The sequence below is a fragment of the Sarcophilus harrisii genome, chromosome 5 (genome assembly GCF_902635505.1).
Source record: "Sarcophilus harrisii chromosome 5, mSarHar1.11, whole genome shotgun sequence".
NCBI lineage: Eukaryota > Metazoa > Chordata > Mammalia > Dasyuromorphia > Dasyuridae > Sarcophilus > Sarcophilus harrisii.
Genome location: NC_045430.1, coordinates 76,712,108 through 76,735,083, shown reverse-complemented (window position 1 = coordinate 76,735,083; position 22,976 = coordinate 76,712,108). Strand labels below are relative to the sequence as shown.

Here is a 22,976-nt window from a genome sequence, read left to right as displayed (position 1 = left end):
AGAAACACTTAGAAGAGACAGCTTTAACAACCACATGCACACATACTCCCCATACTTATGTGTGATGTTATAAAATGCTCTCCTGATAGCCAGGACTAGAGGCATCAGGAAATCAAGAAAATAAAGGAATGAGAATGGGAAAAAAATCCAAAGTATGAGGAAGAACAAAATAAATTTGTTTTAATGTTAAACAAAAACACTTTCTCCCTCTCAGCTTTTAGTGTAGCAAATATACTCCGGCTTGTTCTCCTAGAGTTAGGTTGACTGCCTCTTCCTTTCAGAGTTCTAGGGATACCCTCAGAGGCTTGGAGTTTCGCTTCTCTATTGCCATCAGTTCAAATTCCCATCAGTTGTATTCCTTCCCACTGTTACCCTCTAGTGAGTAGCACTGAAGTACCATTTAATCACTTAACCTAAATTAACTGTTACAGAGGGCTATTTATTTCAGAGATGCAACAAGAACAAAAGTACCAACATATACTCCCAACATTTTCAAGGATACTCACACTCTATTTCATTTTATTCTCAAGATAGTGAACTCAAACTTAGTTGAGATGTTTTACTTGACTTTGTTTTGTTTTAATAACTGTTGTTCCATCAAATTCATGTCCAGATGAGTAATGTTAGCTACTACTGGGCTGGGTCACAAAGGTTATTCCCCAAAGTTACCTTTTGATCATTATTTGTGTCAATACAGCAAAATCTAAATACTGGAATACAGGACACATGCCTTCGATTCCCTTCACAAAGAAAAGAACTAATGCCAAGACAAGCAAAGAACTGAGGTCTGTATTCATTAGGTCACATGTTGCCATTGATGAGGTGATCTAAAACTTGCCTTCTCACAGTATTGTCTCTCATTAAACACTGTCTGTGAACTAGTCCAAGAGATCCATCAAGGGTGCAGTTAAAAAACAGGATGGCCAAAATTCAGGTTGCTAGTCCTTTTCAAATTAATTCAATGTTATTTTTATTATTATAAAGTATTTTTTCTTTTTCATCTTCTTCCCCTACCTCCCCCCTGAAAAAATAAGCAAAACTCTTATTAAAAATATAAATAGTCGGGCAAAATAAATTCCTACATTGACCATGTCCAGAAATATGTATCTCATTGTCCTTTGTCTCAATGTATTTTGTTTTTTCATTCTTTCAGATATCTGCTTTGAGAAAACAGAGCTTAGCCTTGCTGAGTACTCTAGACACCAAAAGCAAAGAAATAACAACCAAAAAAGTAAAAACACTATACTTTAATCCACATTAGGTCTCCATAGTTCTCTCTTTGGATATGGATGACACTTTCTATCACAAGTCTATTGGAATTTAGGCCTTTTGTTCAAGTGGACTTTTGATAACAATCCCACCCCGGGTGCTTTCTATAATCTACCTTTACTATATTTATTCAGAAAGCCAAGAATATATTATATTAAACCTTGGAGTTTATATTTGCCCTATTAAAAAATCTTTTTATACTGTAGATCCTTGATAAACTTCTCTATGAATTTAGCCTACCAATCAATGGTATTATCTCACCTCATGGTGCTTTTCTCTTGATGGCATTTTCCTCCTGGTTATTTCCAGGGAATTTGTCTTCTCCCTTGTTAATTGCTAAAACTCCTATCCTTACTAAAAACTCTTATGGATTTAGCCTGCTCTTAGCAGTGTAATAAAATCTTTATCCCTTAATTTGGAGGATGTCTAAGCCTACAAATTCTTGAGGTGACTCACAACACCAGCCCATAACTGTAACCTCAATATACTTTTTGGTGTATTACCCCATACTCCTAATCTCATCATTTTGGTGGCTTGGTATAGGGAGAGTCTGCACTCTGTAACCTCAACAGTAGGGAAAGCTAGGCTGTACTGTTTTTTCTTATTTGATCCTTTTGGCTTTAGTTCTTTATGAATGCATCTGCAGCCAACTTTAATTGGTGCATTTTATAGACCATGTGGTCAGTTGACCAGAACCAGCTGCAAAATGTCTATACATGCTCCATCTTTCCTAAGCACCTCCTCCATGAAATCATTATACCTCATCATGACTCTCCCAGAAGCAGGAGCCTATCTTCTTCCACATGGGGAGAAACCATCAGAGACATTCTAAGCATATGACAAACCCCATTAAAATAGGATTCTATTCTTAATATTCCAAGTAATCTTCCATATGATTTCTTAATTAAATCCTGAATCCAGCCAGTTTGGGTTTAAACTGCTCAGAAATGCCAAATGGTGAGTCCTGCCTCAGTTGGACAGAAGCGTAAATGTTTTTGGGTAAATGCCCTCTGGAATAACCAAGGGTTTTGAGTTAATGAATATAGCTATCTAACTGGTAGCTTAAGGAGCCTGCCATCTGGTAGGATAATTCAGCTATCACTCAAGGGATGATTAATATAGATACAGATCGTTAAGGCAGGATACTTGACCATTTAGACTGCTTCTATTGCTAATGCCCCAAATGTTATATGTTTCATTTCCCCCAAAAGAATGTAAACTGTTTGAGGGCAGAGATTATATTTTCATTTAGCCTTGGTATCTCCAGGACCTAACACAGAATAGATATTGTTGATTATTTTCAATTAAGCTTGGCTTAGTGTAATAGAGTTACCCTCAACCTGGATCCAAATTTGGTCTTTGTCATGTACTAAAAATATAATTCTGGGAAAGTTACTTAAGCTCTAAGGATCCCAGGGACCTAAGACTATAAAACTGTAAGCTAGCTGACCACATGATTTAACAGACTGGTATCCCCTACCCAGATGAAATCACAAGTCTAAACTAAAACATTTTCTTTTCTGTCCTAGCAGATGTATAGGTGGAAGGGATCTCAGAATCCCCTCTTCATTTAAGTTGGGCTGAGAAAAGTTAAGTAATTTTCTCAGTCATACAACCCATCCTTTTTTATTGTTGTCGTTCCTATGCTCTCTAGTAATTTTCATTGTATTTTATTTCTCCAAATAGATGCAAAGATAATTTTCAACCTTCACCTTTGCAAAACCTTGCACAACTTATCTTTGAACTCATTTCTTTCTAATTCCAGCCAAGCTGCTCTGAACAAAGTTCGGCCCAGAATCAGAAGGTACCCCATTTAAATCCAGCCTCACACATTCACTAGTTATGTGTAAAAGGGGGATAACAGTAGCTCCTACCTCCCAGACTTCTTGTGAGGATTAAATGGAATAATATTTCTAAAGTGCTTTGCAAAACTTAAAGCGCTTTATAAAAGCTAGCCATTATTATTATTTTTTTTAAGAGCCAAAATTAGTTATTTGAACCTAAATTCTAATTACAGCACGCTTTCTACCGAGCTCACGCTTCTGGTTGTACCCCTGCTGCATGCAGTAGGAGCTTAATGTTTGTTGAACTGAAAGTTTCCTTCAGGACCCACTAATTGGGAGGGGAGGGGAGAGGTGAGAGGGACACCGTCTCCAGCTCTCTCTCTTTCCCCCCAGATATGGAAGCTAAGCCAAACAGGATCTGAGGCCGCCATTGGACTCATGGAGAAGCCTTCTCGATTTCACGGCCAGGGCTCCCTCTGCGGAGCCATCTAAATGCCCTGACATTTATTATTAGTCCCGATGTACAGAAGAGGAAGCTGAGATTGCCAAGTCTACAACGGTATTATAAGAAGCTCGACTTGATTCCAGGTTCAGAGCATCTTCTGGCTCCGGGCTTTCAGCCTGTAGCTGCAGGAGCACGACGCTGACTGACAGACAGGCGCAGCCCAAGCCGAGAGCTCGTCCCGCCCCTCGGAGCCCCGCCCCTCTCCGGGCTCCTCCTCCTCCTCCCTCCTCCGGGCCTGAGGCTCCGGGAGCGAGAGAGCCGCGCTGTGCGGAAGTGCGGCTGACGTGTCCCGGCCGCGCGAGGGATTGTGGGGAGGCTCGGCTAATGGCGGCGGCGAGACGGAGCGCCGGGCAGAGCGGGCGCTGAAGCTTCCTGCCTCATTGGCCGCTGGCACCGCCGCAGCGAGAGTCGGCGGGCGTGGGCCTCTGGCGCCTCCAGCAGCTGCTCGGAGCCGGGGCCGAGGCGCCGCGCTTGAAGCCGAAGGGTCGGGGGGGAAGGAGGCGTGGGGAGAGGCGGCGGTGGGGGGCCGCAGCCTCGGTCTCCGCCGCCACGGAGCCCGGAGCGAGGGTGCTGCTGAGGGCGTGTGAGTCAGCACCCGGGGGGCGGTCCTCCCGGAGCTCGGGGGGATCATGTCTTGCACGAATAGCCCCGAGGCGGTGAAGAAGCTGCTGGAGAACATGCAGAGCGACCTGCGGGCCCTGTCCCTGGAGTGCAAGAAAAAATTCCCACCTGTCAAGGAGGTAGGAGGGGCCGGGCAGCCGCGCGGGGCCTCCCCTTCCCGGCTCAGCCCCCACCCCCGCCCGGCTTCACGGACCCGTCCGCCTCCCGGGGGCGCTCTTCCTGGAGGCCGGAGACGGAGGGGCTCTTCCTCTTGCTGCCTCTCCCCGCTCTCATTTGCATTTAGGGTAGAAGTTTGGAAAGAGAAGCGTGTTTATTTAGTCCTGACTCCCTCCAGACTTCTTCGCCCCGCCCCCGCCCTACCCCTTTCCTGTTCCCCTTCCCCGCTAGTTGGAAAAGTTCAGTGACGCTGACCCGGCCCAAATAACTTGGATCTTGCAGGACTTGAGACCCCGATCACCCCATGAATCTTATGAGAATGACTTCTTTCCCATTTGGAGAGTACAGGAGAAGCATCATTCCCCAGCCCGCTCCTCCCCCTCCTAAGGCATCCCAGTTTTCCCCTTTTGCACTATGACTTTGGGGACACCTTTTTTGAGCTTTTAATAGCTTTAAATGTCACTTGAAATACCCTGTAGAAATTTATATATAAACCTAGAAGGAAATTAGAAATAACATTATCACCAATTAACTGTTTATTTCTAATTGTATCTCATCCATATTTTAAACTCATTGTGGCCGAAATCAAACTTAGTGTCCTTCCCCTCAAGCCACTATATCAAGAGCACCACAGTCACTTAGATGTCTGGGGTTCATCCTCAACTTAATAAAGATTTATTAAATTAAAATTAAAAGGCACGGAGAATAAAAAAGAACTCTTGACAGTTCCTGCCCTCAATGACTTTATGGCTAATGGGAGAGACTGTGCAAAAAAAATATTGACAAAATAAGCCATGTGCAGAATAAGTAGGAAATAACAGAAGATGCTGGAATTTAAGAGGGATTGGGAAATTTTAGTAAATGAGATTTTAGTTGAAACTTAAAAGGAAGCCAGGGAAGTCAATTATGAGGAGGGACAACCTTCAAGACTGGTAGGATTGTCAGAGAAAATGCCCAGAAATGAAAGATATAGTGTCTTGTTGATGGAACAACCAGAAAGGCATTCTCACTGAGTTGAAGGGAGTAAAGGACTAGGTTATGAAGGGCTTTGAATCTCAAACAACATTTTATGTTTGATCCTAGAGACAATAGGAAGCCATGAGTCTATTGAGTAGTGATTAGACTTGCACTTTGGTAAAATCACTTTAGAGGCAGAATAGAGGATGGATTAGAGCAGGGACGAGGCACTTACTATCGCATGTACTCCACCTATCCCCTGTGTGAAATCTTGTATTTTCCTTTCCAACATTCCTTGCATTATTATTATTCCCTGCTCTTGCTACTTACTTAATCTCCACACTAGTTCAAGCCCTTAACACTTTTTTTTTTTTTTTTAAATTTATGGAAATAGTCTTTGCCGATTGATCTTCCTGCCTCAAGGCTTCCTCTATTCCTAAATAAAGTTGCAGAAAAATCTCATGGTGCCTTTTTCCTACAATGGTTCCTCACTTCTTGGATCAAATATAATCTACTCTATTTGCTATTTAAAATCTTTCACATTCCAGTCCCAACCTGCAGCTTTAACATTAGTCATCCCTTCTTGCAATCTCCAGTCCAGCCAAATTGGCTTGCAATTCCTTACATAGGACATTCCCACTCTTGTGTTTTCAGTGCCTTATCACTATCTTTCATTCCTGGAATGTGCTTCTTCCTCACCTCTGCCTCTTTTTTTTTTTTTGCTTTAAAGCTCAGCGCAGCTACTTACCACTTGTAAGAAACATCTCTTGATCCTGCCCTTCCTTCCAAAATTACCCTACATGTATTTTGATTAGGTCCTGTGTATACTTATTATTGTACATCTTATCTGATAGAACTTAAGCTCAAATTACTTAACCTTACAGGCCCTCAATTTTCTCATTTGTAAAATGAGTGGGTTGGACTGGATGAACCCTGAAATCTCATCCAGCTCTGGGGCTTTTGTGTTTCTTCTTTACGGCACAGTGCCTAGGACATAGTAGGTGATTATTAAAAGCTTTTTGCTTGATTGCTTTTTGGGAGAAACTTCATGTAATTGTTGTTATTCAGTCATGTCTCTTCATGACCCTATTTGGGGTTTTCTTGGCAGAGATACTGGAGTGGTTTGCCATTACCTTCTCCAGTTCATTTTACAAATGAGGAAACTGAGGCAAACAAGGATAAGTGATCTACCTAGGGTCATATAGCTTGTAAATGTCTGAGGTCAAATTTGAACTCACATCTTTCTAACTCCAGGCTCAGTGCTCTGAATAAAAAAAATTGGCATGGTTACTATGATTGCTTCCCTTTTGCTTCCCAGTTTGGGGCATCAATACCATTTAATAGTCAGATTAGACTAAGTTTTCTGATAATCTTCCACTAAATTTGATCTATCTCTTACAAGTTAATTTTTTTGATTGTTCATAGACAGTTGATTCAGTATGACTTTCATACCAGTAATACTATATCTTTTTCTGACTCTAAACAATATCAGTTTCATTTTTTGTGATGTTAGTGTTTATCATGCCTAGTGCCTAGTATAGTTCATAAAGAGAACTTAGACTAGTTTTATTAGGCATGAGAATTCTGTGTAGACTTTATCCTTTTATTCTATATTTTTTATTTTCAGTATTTTTTTTTCATTTATGCTTTTGCATTGATGTCACTGAGTATCAAAGTATATGTTGATGTAATTTAGAGGTTCTTAAAAGTTTGGTTTTTTTTGTTTTTTTTTTTTTTTGGTTAGAAACAGAATTAGAAATTAAATTGGGTTAGAAACAGATTGGTGTATAAGTGGGGATTTATGATGGCCTTTTTGTAAATACTAATCATGATGTAGTAGATGATGATTAAATGTCCTGAGAATGATGTTTGTTGTTTCCTTTGAGTGTATCATAAAGTCTGTTCATTTATTTAACTCTCCAAGAAGAGCCTTGTAAGCCTCAGTTCCATTTATTAGCTACTTTTATCAATCTATAGAAACCAGAATGACAATAGTGACATAATTCATTCCCTGAAATAATATCAATATATGGACCACTGCACAAGGAGCTCACATTTAGAGCTTTAATAGTGAAGTTAATGTTTATAAATAGTCTAAAAACCATGTGCTTCTTAGTAGCATTTGCCCCTTCTTTCCTTAACTCTGCAGCTGTTTCTGCAAAAATGAAAGGATATTTCTTAGGACTGAGAGCTTTCATATATTTTTTGTTTTTTTAGAGGTGGCCATTGATTTACTAGGTGGTGAATCTAGAGGCTGTGAAAATGACTAAGCCAGTCTAGTCCTCTGAAAATAGTCTGTTAATGAGACTATACATGAACCTCTATCAAAATATATGGTTTATTGTTGTTAGTCAGATAGCATTTATTAATGTACCTTCACAAAGTGCCAAGGATACCCTGCCCCTGCTCTCAAGGAGTTTCACAATGAAATGGACAAGGTGGAGGAGGGGCTGAGGGGGCTGGGGTTTATGGTGGTGGAAGTGTAAAGTCTGGACTAGCTCCCTGGAAGCCTCAGGAACAGCCAGAGTCAGAAAAAGAAAAAGTCCTTGGTCTTTAGGGGGAGAAGTGAAGGAGACAGTTTAAACTGCCATGAGATTCCCCGCCAACTTCTCTTCTCCTCTGAAAACTGAAGTCTCACTTATTTCACCCCACCTTCTAATCCTTGTCTATCATTATTTGTATACACCAAATACTGAGTAAGCACCAATGGTGAGAAAGGCCATTTTCCCAAACATATGCTATTAGAGTCATTGTCGAATAAATAATTATCCTTAAGGGCTCAGTTGTCTGATTCGAGCACACCTTTTAAGAGTTTCAGCCCTTTACTTGGAAGATATCATGCAAATAACTTTGTACACATAACATTCATGCAGGATAAATTTGTAATGTTATAAAGGGTGTGCTTGATTAGGGAGGGCAAGGAAGGACTTCTTGTAGAAGATGGGACTTTATTGCTGAGATTTGAAAGATAGGAGATAAAAATGAAGAGGGAGGGAGTTCCAGTTATGAGGGACAACTAGTGAAATTCATCATGAGTTCCTTTTTTGCACATTTTAAGTGCTTTAATACATATTTATTGACTGACTCACATAATGGAAAGATTATGTTTTTGCTAGGAAAAACAGAGAGGCCAATGTCACTGGATCCAATTGTACTTGAAAGTGGGGAGTAGGATATAAGAAGATTGGAATAGTAGAAACCTTTAAAAACCAAATGGACCATTTAGTCCTGGAGGTAATAGAAAGCTTTTGTAGCTTATTTAATAGAAAATAATATGGTTAGACCTACACTTTAGGAAGTTCAATTTTAAACTTGAGAGCAGACTGGAGTGAGGAGAGACTTGAGGCAGGAATATCAACCAGTAAGCTTATTGGAAAGGTCCAGGTATAAGGAGATAAGAGCTTACACTAGAACTGTGGTGGTGTCAGGTGAAAGAAGGAGTCATAGAGGACTGATATTGAGGTAAAATGATAGCTAATTGGAAATGGAGAGTGGAAAGATGGTGGTATTCTTGAAATTAACAAAGAAGGGATGGGTTAGAGGGAAAAGATAATAAGTTCAGTTTTGAGTATGTTGGGCTAAAGCTGTTTATGGAACATTTATGGAATCCTTTTTGTGAGTATTAATTATTTTTAATTTTCCTGAAACTATTTGAAGATATAAGGAGTGGAAACATGTAGGAAGTGAGGTTGATGGTGTAGAATGATGATGATGGGTTATGACATACACAACCAGTTAAGAAATTTAGCAAGATTTTTTTGATCTGCTAATAGTTTACAATTTTGACAGTGTGTAATAGCAACACAACCCATTTTATTATGCTTATCTAGAGGAAATGAATTTCTAATAGGCTTTGAGAATAGATTTGTAACAGTTGAACTTAGGAGCCATTCAAATCTACGTAAGTAGACATGTAAAATTCCCTTCAGTTTTTTTTTTTTTTTTTTTCAAATTTTCAACCAAAAGGGGAGGAGAGAAGATGAATAGGGTGAGAGATTCCCATTGATATTCTGCAAAATCCAATAACCTTATTGGGGTTTTCCCCTAAATGGAGAAGATTCCTTCCTTTCCTAAAACAGAAAGACAGAGAAAGATCCTAAGCCAGAATTAGAGGCCTTTGGTGACCAAGAAGATGAGTGCCATTTAGGGAGAGTTGAGTAAGGTTTATTTAGGATCAGTGATAAAGTGTGATACACACCTTAAAATGTTATAGGTCATTTGTTCTGAAATATTGCTTTTATTCAGGATTTGGGGGAAGGGGAGGACTTCATTCAGTAAAGGGAGTTCCTAGGTGAAAAAATGCCTTTTGCCTATATATATGAGCAACAAGCCTGATAGATGAAATTCCGTCTCCTACTTCTTTGCCTTTGTACTGACTCTTCTCCATGTGTCAAATGCATTCCCTCCCAAATTTTGCCTATTAGGATCTGTTTCCTTTAAGACTCAATCCAAATCATAAAGGAAGGAAAAAGACCCACATGTGCAAAAATGTTTGTAGCAACTCCTTTTGTGGTAGCAAAGATTTGGAAAATGAGTAGATGCCCATCTACTATGGTTTTTCCCTTTTTTTTTCTGTTTTTTTCTTCCAATATAATTAAAAGTAATGTACATTTTAAAAATATAAATAAAACAATTAAAAAAAGATTCAATTCAAGCATCAATTTCTCCTTCAGGCTTTTCCTTATCCCCCAAAAGCAATCTATTCAGGCTCCTTTCCATCTGTCTTGATTGTTTTTGTTTCATTAACTTCTTTGGCAGTCTTGTGAGACCTCTGGACTGTTCAAAATAATGTTTTTAAATGCCTAAAATAAAATACATTGGATACAAAGCAAACCAGTTATATTGAAATATATCTATCAAAATATTTTTCTTTTAAAATTTACTATATATTTTAAACATTAATTAAAAAAAAATTTCAGATGTCAGTTCTGTTCCTTTTGTCTACCCTACCCATTAAGAAGGGAAGAAATGTGATATCAGTACATGTCAAATCATTCAAAGCATTTCTATATTAGTCATGTTGCAAAAAAAAACAACAAAAAAAACCCAAAACCTAAAAGAAACTTCCAAGAAAACAAGTAAAGAAATTGAAAATAAAATATGCTTCAATCTGCATTCAGACTCCCATCATTTATTTCAATGGAAGTGTATAGCATTTTTCATCATAAGTCCTTCAGGAGAATCTTGGTTCATTGTATTAACGGAATAGCTAGTTGATCATTAATACAACATTGCTGTTGTTGTATAGACTAGTCTTCCGAATTCTGCTCACTTCAGTTTGCATCAGTTCAGCTAAGTCTTCCAGGTTTATCAGAAACTATCCTTCTTGTCATTTCTAATAATACTCCATTGCAATCATTTACTACAGCTTGTTCAGCCATTCCTCAATTGTTGGACATCCTCTCTATTTCCAATTCTTTGCCATCACAAAAAGAACTATTACAAATGTTTTTGCACATATGGGTCCTTTTCTTTTTCCTTTAATGTATTTGTGATACAGACCAAATAGTGGTATTGCTAAGCCAAGGATATACATGGTTGTTTAGCCCTTTGACATAGTCCCAAATTACTCTATGGAATAGATTAGATCAGTTCATAACTCCACCAACAGTATAGTAGTGTCCAAACCTTTCCATATTTCTTTCCAACAGTTGTCATTTCCTTTTCTATCTTATTAGCCAATCTGTTAGGTACGAGGTGTTATCTCAGAGATGTTTTGATTTTCATTTCTTTAATTAGTAGTGATTTGGAGCATTTTTCATGTGGCTATATATATATTATAGCTTTGGTTTCTTCTTATCAATTGGGGAATGACTTATTTTTATAAATCTTACTTGGTTCTTCATATATTTGAAAATAATACCATTATTAGAGAAACTTTCTGTAAAAAATGATGTCTTTGGAATACAAACCTGTTAGTAGTATTGCTGGATCAACGTTTGATTGTCCTTTGAACAGAGTTCCAAATTGCTCTTCAGAATGATTGGATCAATTCACAATTCCATCAACAATGCATTAGTGTCCCAATTTTCCTACACCTTCTCTAATATTTATCATTTTCCTTTTCTGTCATATTAGCCAGTCTGATATATTGTTTTAATTTGCATTTCTCTAATGAATAGTGATTTAGAACATTTTTTCATAGTTTTAATTTCTTCATCTTAAAACTGCTTGTTCATATCCTTCGACCATTTGTCAATTGGGGAATTACTTGTATTCTTATAAATTAGACCCAGTTCTCTATAAATTTGAGAAATCAGACCTTTATCAAAAATGCTTGCTATAAAAATTGTTTCCTAGTTTCTGCGTTGGTTGTATTAGTTTTGTTTGTGTAAAACCTTTTTAATTTAATGTAATCAGAATTATCCATTTTGCATTTCATAATATTCTCTATCTCTTGTTTGGTAATAAACGCTTCACTTCTTCAGAGATCTGACAGGTAAACTATTCTTTGCTTTTCTATTGATATCACCCTTTATGTCTAAATTACATATCCATTATCATTCACACCTAAAGTGTGAAGCGTTGGTATATGCCTAGGTTTCTGCCATACTGTTGTCTAGTTTTCCCAGCAGTTTTTATTGAATAATGAGTTCTTATCCCAGAAACTGGAGTGTTTGGATTAATCAGTAGTACTACAATCATTTACTACTGTGTCTTATATCCCTAATCTGTTTCACTGATCTATCACTCTGTTTTTCTTAGCTAGAACCAAATGGTTTTGATGATTGCTGTTGTATTTTGCAATAGTTTTAGATCTGGTACATTTAGGCTTTCTTCCTTTGCATTTTTTCCTCTATTATTTCCCTTGATATTGTTGACTTTTTTTTCTTTCAGATAAATTTTTTTCCTCTAACTCTATAAAATAACATTTTGATAGTTTCAATGATGTGGCATTGAATAAGTAAAATTAATTTAGATAGAATTATCATTTTTATTATATTGACTATCTACTCATGAACAATTGGTATTTTCCAATTTGTTTAGATCTGACTTTGTATGATAAGTGTTTTGTAGTTTTGTTCAGATTGTTTCTGATTTGTCTTGGTAAGATGGTTCCCAAATGTTTTATATTGTCTATAGTTATTTTAAATGGAATTTCTCTTTCTATTTCTTCTTGCTCAGAATTTTTGATCTTAAATAGAAATGTTGATGATTTGTACAAATTTATTTTATATCCTGTGACTTTGCTAAAGTTATTATTTCAAGTAGTTTTTAGTTTGATTCTCTAAGATTTTTTTTTTCCTTTATTGCTAAAACTAACATTTCTAGTACAGTATTGAATAATAGTGATTACACTGGGCCTGATCTTATTGAAAAGCCTTCTAGCTTATCCCCATTACAAATAATACTTGCTGATCGTTTTAAATATATACTACTTATAATTTTAAGGAAAGCTCTGTTTTTCCCTATGTTCTTTAGTGTTTTTAATAGAAATGAATGCTGTAGTTTGTCAAAGCTTTTTTTTTTTTTTGTATCAAGATAATCATAGAAATTTTGATGTTTTTGCTATTGATATGGTCAATTAAGCTGAGTTTTCCTAATATTGAATTGGCCCTGCATTCCCAGCAGAAATCTCACCTGGTTAGAATAGATGATCATTGTAATATGTGTTAATCTAATTGTTAATTCTTGTTGTCACCGTCATCGTTAAATTTGTTGTTCATTCATTTTTAGTCTTACCTGACTGTTTGTTACCCCATTTGGGTTTTTTTTTGTTGTTTGTTTGTTTGGTTTTTTTTTGACAAAAATACCTGCCTGATGTACCATTTCCTTCTCTAACACATTTTACAAATGAAGTTAAACTTCAAGTCAAACAGAGTTAATTGACTTGCTCAGGATCTCCTAACTAGTAAGAGTGAGGCCAGATTTGAACTTTAAAAGATGAGCCTTCCCTGAATACAGGCCTGTCACTCTATCCATTATACTATTACCTAGCTTCCCCTTGCCTAGTATTTTATTGAAAATTTTCATATCAGTATTTATTAAGGGATTTTGTCTATATATTTCTTTCTCTGCTTTTGTTCTCCTTAATTTACATATCAAAGCCACAAATTGAATTTGTGTCATAAAATGAATTTGCTACAACTTCTCTTTCTCTCTTTTTCAAAATAGTTTATATAGCATAGCAGTCCATTGTTTTTAAAATGTTAAGTAGAATTTACTTGTTAATCGATCTGGTATAGATGATTTTTTTCCTTAGGGAGCTTGTTTATGGCTTTTCAATTTTTATTTTGAAAAATGGTATTATTTAAATATTCTACTTCCCTTTCTATTAATCTGAGTAATTTATATTTTTTGCAAGTGTTCATCCACTTCACTTATGTTATCAGAATTACATATATTTGTAAAAAAAAAAATATTTCTTAATAATTGCTTTAATTAATTCATTGATAATGAATTTTTACCCTTTTCATTTTTGATACTGGTAATTTATTAGGATTATTTAATTTCCAATTAATTTTTAATTTCTGTTCCTTGGCCCTTTATTGAATATAATTTTTATTTCATCATGGTCTAAAAAGGATGTATTTAATATTTCTGCACTTATGATCAGTATATGCTATCAATGTGCTAAGACTGTACCTGGCAAAGTGGGGAAATAGAGGAAATGAATGGTTAAATGGAAATACGCAGAACTAAGAAATAGGTTAGGAGCCTCAACTTTTCCCTATTAACCATTTTTGGACCCTGATTTAACCCCTTAAGTGATATTTAATGATTTTATTTCGAATTTTCTGTCATATATAAACCCCAGCTTAGCAGGAAAAGTGTGTCATGTAAAAGGATAAGAGGAGCCGTTATACTTTTGCCTCCGTTAATAAATAAGCTCCTTGTTTTAACCTGGTATCTTTGATTTATCAAAAGGGGCCTCTGGCAAAAATCCAGCAAAATAGACCAAATAGAGAATTATAACCTTGAGCAATTCCAGTGAGAGAAAAAAACACGATCTGTAAGGATTCAGTTCCTTTCTTTATTTGGGGGGTGGGAGGAAGCTCCTCAATGGTGATTGATACCTTTTATTTACATTTTTGGGCTTTCAGGTAACTATTCATATATATAGTAATAATTAATTGGTATATACTGGCAAATTGGGTAGAAGTTACATATCATCCCAGTGCATTTTATGTTTGATTTGAAATCAAAATAAAGCATAAAAGATTTGATTTAACAAGTCTTAGACATGATTTTTTTCCCTTTTGAACTGTTACTCTAATTCCATGTCTCAAAACATTTCAGAAATGGATAGGTATAAAGAAAAAAGTGTTCTCTATGTATAGGCATGCACAGAGTCATTGTATATGTATGTATCCAATAAGAGATAATAGCAGTTTACGATAAATTAGTCATGCTTCAGAAGGGAAACTGAAGGGTTGTATTAGAGACAATCTAATGCAAAAGTTATTTGACATTCTAGTATATTGTAATTATTTGCTAAGTAGGGTGAGGAATAATTTATTTTCTTTATGTTTTGTTTGCTCTGGTATTTGTCATATTAATAGTTAAGAGCACATAAAGATTGAATTAGATAGTCTACAAACATAGTAGAAAAGAGAATTTAAAATAGACTTAAATAATAGCAGTGAATAAGCCATAACAAAGATGATAATCATATTTGAATATATTAAATTGCTTTACTTTTATATCTACCTTGTTCTCAAAATCTGGGACTTGATGAGTAACAGAATTTTGAGAATTAAGGAAGGTGAACATTATTAAATATTAAATACATCCTTTTCAGACCATAATGAAATAAAAACTATATAAAACAATAAAGGGCCAAGGAAAGAACACAGATTAAAAATTAATTGGAAATTAAATAATCCTAATAAATACTAAGGAACAAATCATAGGAACAATCATTTTGTTAAAGAGAATGACAACCAGGAGACAACATACAAAAATTTATGGAATATAGTCAAAACAGAACTTAAGGGAAAATATATAGATTTAAACATTTATTTCAGTAGAATAAAGATTAGATCAATAAATCAAGTATGGAATTTAAAAAAAAAAACAGAAAAAGAAAAAAAAATTAAAATCTCTACTTACACACCAAATTGGAAATCCTGAAAATCAAAGAGTTCAACAAAATTGAAGGTAAAACAGTGAACTCATAAATAAAACTAAGAGATGATTTTATGGAAAAAAATATAAAATAGAGAAGCCATGGGTTAATTACCAGTATCAAAAATGAAAAGGGTAAAAATTCATCATCAATGAAGAAATTAAAACAGTTATTAAGAAATATTTTTTCAGTTATATGTAGTTACATACAGATAATGTAAGTGAAGGGTGGTTGAATATTTTCATCATGTTTGATGTTTAATTGACTTTTTGTTTGTTTTTGTAAAGAAAGCTTAGTATAGCAGTTTTAAATTATAATTGTTTTTATTCATTTTTACAGGCTGCTGAATCAGGAATAATCAAAGTTAAAACGATAGCTGCAAGAAGCACTGAAATTTTGACAGGTAAATTGTTTGCATTAAAAATATAGTGGTGAATGATAAGAAAATATAAATGTAGAAATTAGTTTTCTTTTAGAAATAGGTTCAGCTACCTTGTCACTTTCCTCAAAATTTCAGGAAAAGTTTTCCCAGTGACCTGCTGTACATAATAATAGAAAATAAATGTAGTCTTCACATTACAAGTGAATTGTGCTACAGAAATTTATTTGTAAATTATTTGGTTGAAATTTAAGGCACATTATAAATGATGATCCAGTTCCTAAGGTAGTTTACAAAATACTGTAGTACCAGTGGTACATGAATGCTAGGAACATAATGGTGGACTATATTGGTGCAAAGATGGGGTTAGAAAATAGGAAGGTGGTTTTTTTTCTCTTTTCTTGAAGATACATATCTGATCTTAGGCAAAATTTTGGAATAAAGATTATTTTTGGTACTCCCTATTTTTACTTTCTTCCCATTTTCTGATAATCTTTTTTTTTTTTTTGACTCTCACTGCCCTCATCTTGCCCTAAGCTCCCTATTATAAGATCTTGACTACTTCCAAAACCCTATATGCTTTGAAAATATTTGTCTGTCTCCTATCTTTCCCTTCTCCTCTTCATACCTATTACCTCAATGGAGTTTTTATAGTTTACTGCAGTGAGATGAATGATTGATAATCCCATTTTGCTAGATGACTAAGTCATATAAATCTCAGATTTCTGACAGTATAGTAAAATAAAGAAATCATTTTAGATAGTGTAGAAGAAATATTTTTGTGTATATATAAAAGCTAAACTATGCCAGAGAGTAGAGACTGAGGGCTACTTTTTTCACATTCCTTTGTTCAATTCTGAGTCTTCACAGTTTGCTAATAGCTAAGTATGTTCACTATGATTCTTATGGCAGAGTTGGTGGGAGGAAAAGAAGGAGAAGAAGGTAAGATCAAGGAATCATAGTCATATTTGAATGTAATAATGAATATTTTCTTTTGCTCCTATCATTGTTTATATCCTACAGGAGTACACATTTAAATGTAAATGCTTTTATTTCAATAAAGATGGAATCCTTTCTTTTAGCTGATAGATTTTTAACCCATGGAACTTTTCTCCCTCTTCCTTCCCCAAGAATTCTTAACTGTAAGGTTTGTTACTATCCAGAAAGGCCAAAAATTTTTTTTGCTTAAAGTAAGTTCTCTTGTAACATGGGAAATAGTAGCATTCAGCCTAGTTTCTTTTGAAGAAGCATTCTTTGATTTATACCTCTCTCCATTTAGACATTTTCCTTTAATGCCTCCTTTATTTTTTCTTTATTTTCATTGCTCTCATGAATGCTGACATAAGTGGGAATGCTATGCCAGGTAATGTCAGCGGTGACAAATACATAAGATTGAGACCTGAGAAAATTTTCTTTTTCAATTTGGAAATTAAAAAAAAAAAACACCCAGAGTTCAAGTTTATGTAATTTAAGCATATTTTATATATGAGGCCAAATTTCTTGACCTTACATTTACTTACAGGTATTTTCATAATCACAATTTGCCTTAGGAGATAAAAGAATAATTTTGAATGACTTAGTTGTATTATCATAAAAAGTATATTTTTTAACAATTGTGATAATTTAAATGATATTCATAAATGAAATTGTGATAATTTGTATATATTAATCATTAAAATTATCTTCATTACAAAAGAAATTTTCATTTGACTTATTTAGTATATTTTAATAGTTCAGTATAATGTTAATAAAGTATTTTTAATACTTCAAAAACAACATTAGAATACTTATTTTAGCTAATACTTATTAAGCATCTTTTTATTTGCAAAAACCTTGTGCCTGGCTCTATTTGGGTGGGGGAGGGAGGTAGATGTCAATAGTATTTGTTATTTACTATTAAGAACTGTCATATATACAGGAAAGATTAAAGAACAAAGCAATAATTTAATATAAAAGTACAAGACATGCTATAAGGCAATAGATGAATATGGTCAAAATAAGTTTTGAGTGATGTAAGTTTAGAGAAGTAAGAGAATTTGGTGAGGTCCGCTGTCCAATTTTACCCTTTCTACCAGCAGAAGCTACATGTATTCTACCTGGGATTCTATGAGTTGTCCAGTCTTCCAAATTCCTTTGGGAACAGAATTCTACTTAGTATTTTTTAACCTATTGATGATAATTTACATAATATTCATATCTGAAAAAATATTTTTTCTTAGCCATCCGTTTTAATCAGCTCTGTTACTTTTTTTTCCTTTTGTCTTTTCATAAATATTGACATAAATGAAAATGCTGTGGCAAGTACTGCTAGCATAAAAAAGTCTGGAATATCCAATAAATAGCTATAAAAGGACATTTTAATTTTCATGACCAATTTCATCATTCCTGTTGCATCAATGGAAGCATCAGATTGACATCAGATTGTTGCTTTGATTTTATATGTATCCCTAGTAACTTTTATAATACATGAAGCATAATAGATGCTTAATAAATTTATTTGAATTTCAAACACATCAGTAATTATTTCTCAAGGAAGATTGTCTTGGGAATTGGCATTCTGGATTAAATTCATGTGAACTTATTACTATCACCAAACATTAATCTAAAATGGATGTCCTAGATTGTGAATTATGACTTGCTAAATTCCTTTATCTTCTGTGATTTCTTTTATTGAGGACATTCCGATTGAGAGTTTACTGGTGGCATTTCAACAACATATCCATGTTCTCTGTAAATTTAGATCAATTATTTGAGAATGATCGTTTTGTAACAGAAGAATTTAACTTTTAAAAAAAATGACAAACAAATTAGAGTATCTGTGTGACTTCAAGTCTCTTTGGCTATTTAAAAAATAATTTTTCTCTGGAAAACTCCACACTTACACAGCATCCATTTTATTTTTTTGTTGTTCTTATTCTATGTTGTTTAAGTGTATTTTTTGTTTTGTTTTGTTTACCTTTTTCAGTTCATATAAGACTTTCTATATTTTTCTCAATTCTTCATCCCTTACAGGGCACAGTATTTGATTATATTTATGTACCACGATTTGTTTATAACTATTCTCCAAGTTGTCAGCATCTATTTTGAGAACATTTAAGTTTTATACCGAATTGTTATTATTATCAGTTGGCTTCCTAGTTGAAGTACAAATTCTTTGAGAAGAGGCCATATATCTTACTAATCCTTTGTGCACTTCCTATTATTGAGATAATGTTTGGATTTCTGATTTCATTGATGTAGGGAATTTCTATTGAGGAAATATTTTTCATAAATGCCAGCCTTTCAAATATTGCCCACAGAATTGAGAAGTTGAATGACTTGCTATGAGTTACATATCTCCTTGTTTTAGAATTGAGGAAACTGAGACCTAGAGAGAATAAATGACTTGGCTAAATGGCAGACACAGTTTGGAACCTGAGTCTTCTGATTCTAAATCTCTTTTCTTTGTTCCATGCGTTTTGCAAAACAGTCCTTAGAGATACTTAGATAGGATAAAGATCACTATCTCCATTTTACTGGTGAAGAAACATAGTTATCTATTAAGTGGTTTTCCCTTTGACAAAATTAGTATATAAATATAGATTAATTTTTAAAATGTATATTAATGCCTAGACTTGAACCCAAGTATGCCAAAATCAAGACGAAGTAAATTAATCATTGAGGTCTCTCTTAGGCAGTGTCATGCCAAAGATAAAGTAGAATGTTTCACTTGAAAAGATACAAAAAGAATAGTAACAATCTTAATTAGGATAAACATAGATTCCCAACTCTATGAACTTGAAAGTCATTTGTTAAGTCTTGAAGGTATGTTATGTAGGGAATAGGAGGTAGGGAAAACGTGAATTGTTTGAACACAGATCATGAATAATTTCTTGTCAGAGAATTTGAGTTCAGTCTTGGCTGTGCTATTTTGTAACTTCAGCAGGTAACTAATCTCTTCGGGCGTCACTTTTCTCATTTGTAAAACTGAAGGGTTGGATCACCTATGTATGTTTCTATTTTGTATGTGTTTTATGTATGTAATATTAGAATATAAGTTTTGTGGGATCAGGGAAAAATTCATATTTATTTTTGTATTCCAGTTCTGTCCACAGTGGGGCAGCTAGGTGGCTTGGTGAATAGAATACCAGCCTTGGAGTCATAAATGTTCATCTTCCTGAGACCTACTCTGGCCTCAGATTCTTGCCAGCAGTGTGACCTTTGGGAAGTCACTTAATTGCGTTTGCCTTAGTTTCCTCATCTGTAGAATGACCTGGAGAAGGAAATGCTAAACCACTCCAAGATATTTGCCAAGAAAACCCCAAATGGAGTCACAAAGAATCGGATAGGAGTGACTGAAACTGACTGAACAACACCAAAACACTGCCCGCAATGCCTGGTACATAGTAGGTTTTCTTGTTACCTCAGGCCACTACATTTTCTTGGATTAGGTTAGTTTTTTTCTCTTTCCCGGTTACCACAGGAAGCAACCTTTTGAAGACTGTAGTAAACTAAGTTACAATTAATCACGTTAGTACTAGACCAGCATTTTATAATCATGCATTGTGACCTAAAGTTGGATTATTCTTCTACGTGGTCTTTAATATTTTAAAGATCTATGTCTTATTTGACGTGGAGGCTCTCTGCATTCCCTCCAACACTTTCACAATTTAAATCTTTGTAATTTGCCGTGGTTGAAAAAAATTTATTACCCTCTGGCTAACCAGATCCTTTCTGCATTTAACTTATCTATGGGCCTTTACTCAGTCTCCAGAGCTAATTTGTCTGCAGAGTCACCTGAGGCAAGGAAGTAGGACTTTAGAGGAATGGTTCTATGATCATATATGTACTGGTGATAATGAAAAGTTATAAAATACAGTAATTGCATTTATTAACTATAGATAATCACTTAAGTAGATATGTGGTACAGAAGAGAGAATGCTGGGCCTAGGGTCAAGAAGACCTCATATCAAATCAAGCCTCAGATACTTCTTGCTATGTGTTCCTGGGCAAGTGTCTCATCTGCCTCAATTTCTTCATCTGCATAATGGGCATGAAAAAATAATATCTGCCTGCCTCCTAGGATTGTGAGGATCAGATGAAATAATAATTGTAAAGCACTTAACTATTCCTGGCTCAGAGTAAATGTTAGCCATTATTATTGTTATTATTAGTAATCTTAAGTGGCATGATTAGGAAATGGTTATATAACTGAATTTGTTGGTAAAGTGAGGAATAGGTGAAGTTTGTGGTACTATTTTTGTGCTCCTTCAATTTCTCCCCTTCTCCTTTTTTCCCCTTGCCTTCTTATTACTTTGTTTTCCTTTCTCACCTCCCTTGTCTTGCTCCTGCTTTTATTCTCTCCCTCTTATCTGTGTTATTTACTTGCTTTGCCATCCCTTCCTATGTACTTTTTAGCCTCAAGGACATGGATTTCCTAGAACCTTTGGATGGTTCATTGACTTCTCATAGTAGTATTTAACCTTTTTCCTGTTCTGGTTTGTGATTTGATGAACTGACTGAACTGCTGCTTTCTACCTTTGTAACTATAACATGTACAAGCTTCATTTGTGTGTGCTTCTTTGCCTGTCACAAAGTAGTAAGCTTGTGGTTGAGAGGAAACATGCACTTTTCATAGGATCCTAAATCTGTGGCAGGAGCCTTAGAGTCCAACCCACTCTTTTATAGAAGAGGAAGCTGAGGTCCAAGAAGATTAAAGGACTCATCCAAGGTCGCACAGGTAGTAAGCCTTTTCCATTAGATTGTAAATAACTTTTTGAATATAGTAGTTGCCCTATAGCTAATATTTATGCAACAAATACCAGATAATGAATATTAGTTGATTTAAAATTTTTTTTAAACATTTTTATTTAAAATTTTATGTTTCAAATTTTATCCTGCCCTCCTTCCACTTCCCTGAGATGGTTAGATATAGGTTATACAGATACAGGTATGTAAAACATTTTCATTATTAGTCATTTTGTACAAGAAGACTCAAAAGACAAATGCAATAAAGTGAAAAATAGCATGCTTCAGTCTGTATTCAATCAATATCAGTTCTTTCTCTGGAAACAGATAGTATGTTTCATTATTAGTCCTTTGGGATTGTCTTGCATCATTGTGTTGCTTACAATAGCTGTCATTCACAATTCTTCATCAAACAGTATTGCTGTTACTGTGTACAACATTCTCCTGATACTGTTCATTTCACTGTACATCAGTTCATGTAAATCCAGGTTTTTCCTGAAATCATCCTGTTTGTCATTTCATATAGCACAATAAATGTTCCATTATAATCATATATCACAGCTTTTTTAGCCATTCCCCAAATGATGAATATTCCTTTGATTTCCAATTCTTAGTCACTACAAAAAGAGTTGCTATAAATTTATTTGTACAAATAGATCTTTTTCCCTTTATTGGATGTCTTTGGGGTGCAGACCTCATCATTTATTGCTAGATTAAAGGGTATGCAAGTTTATACCCCTTTGGGTATAGTTCCAAATTGCTCTGAAGAATCGTCAAATCATTTCAAACTCTACTCATTAGTGTGCCAGTTTTCCCACGTCCAAGACCTTTTTTTCTTTTTTTTTTTTTTCATATTAGCCACTCTAACAGATATGAAGTACTATCCCAAAATTGATTTAATTTGCATTTTAAATTAATTAGTCATGATTTAGAGCCTTTTCTTATATGGCTGTAGATAGCTTTGTTTTTTTGGTTTTTTTTGTCTGAAAACTGCCTATTCCCATCCTTTGTCCATTTATCAATTGGGGAATGACTTGTATTTTTATAAATTAGACTCAGTTCTATATATTTGAGAAATGAGGCCTTTACCAAAGATACTTGTTACACATTTTTTCTCCCAGTTTTCTACTTTATAATTTTTGTTGCATTGGTTTTGTTTGTGCAAAATCTTTTTAATTTTATATAATCAAAATTATCTTTTACATTTTGTAATGTTCTCTATATCTTCTCTGTTCCTAAATTCTTTTCTCATCCATAAGTCTGACAGATAAACTATTCTATACTCTCTTAATTTACTTATAATATCATCCTTTATGTGTAAATCATGTACCCATTTTGACCTTATCTTGGCATATGGTGTGAGATGATGGTCTATATCTATTTTCTCCCTTACTATTTTTCAGTTTTCCCAATTCCCAAAATAATTTCCCAATTATTTTTGTCAAATAATGTTTTTGTTCCAAAAATTTGGATCTTTGAGTTTATCATATTTGTACCTAATCTATTCCA

At 34.8% G+C, this 22,976-nt stretch overlaps 1 protein-coding gene across 6 annotated transcripts in view; it reads left to right on the top strand.

Annotated features, from left to right (window-relative positions):
* The first annotated feature begins 3,851 nt into the window (after positions 1–3,851).
* Positions 3,852–22,976, top strand: part of MON2 (MON2 homolog, regulator of endosome-to-Golgi trafficking) — a 127,160-nt gene continuing 108,035 nt past the window's right edge. For 4 of the 6 annotated variants that reach the window (XM_003770828.3, XM_003770829.4, XM_031940934.1 and 1 more), the window contains exons 1-2: positions 3,852–4,298; positions 15,701–15,764. In XM_003770828.3, coding sequence (XP_003770876.1) covers positions 4,188–4,298; positions 15,701–15,764 — 175 coding nt within the window. In that variant the 5' untranslated portion in view covers positions 3,852–4,187. Of the gene's footprint in view, positions 4,299–15,700; positions 15,765–18,680; positions 20,119–21,357; positions 21,460–22,976 lie in introns of those variants that run through there. The other 2 variants (XM_031940935.1, XM_031940936.1) reach the window with 2 other exon arrangements.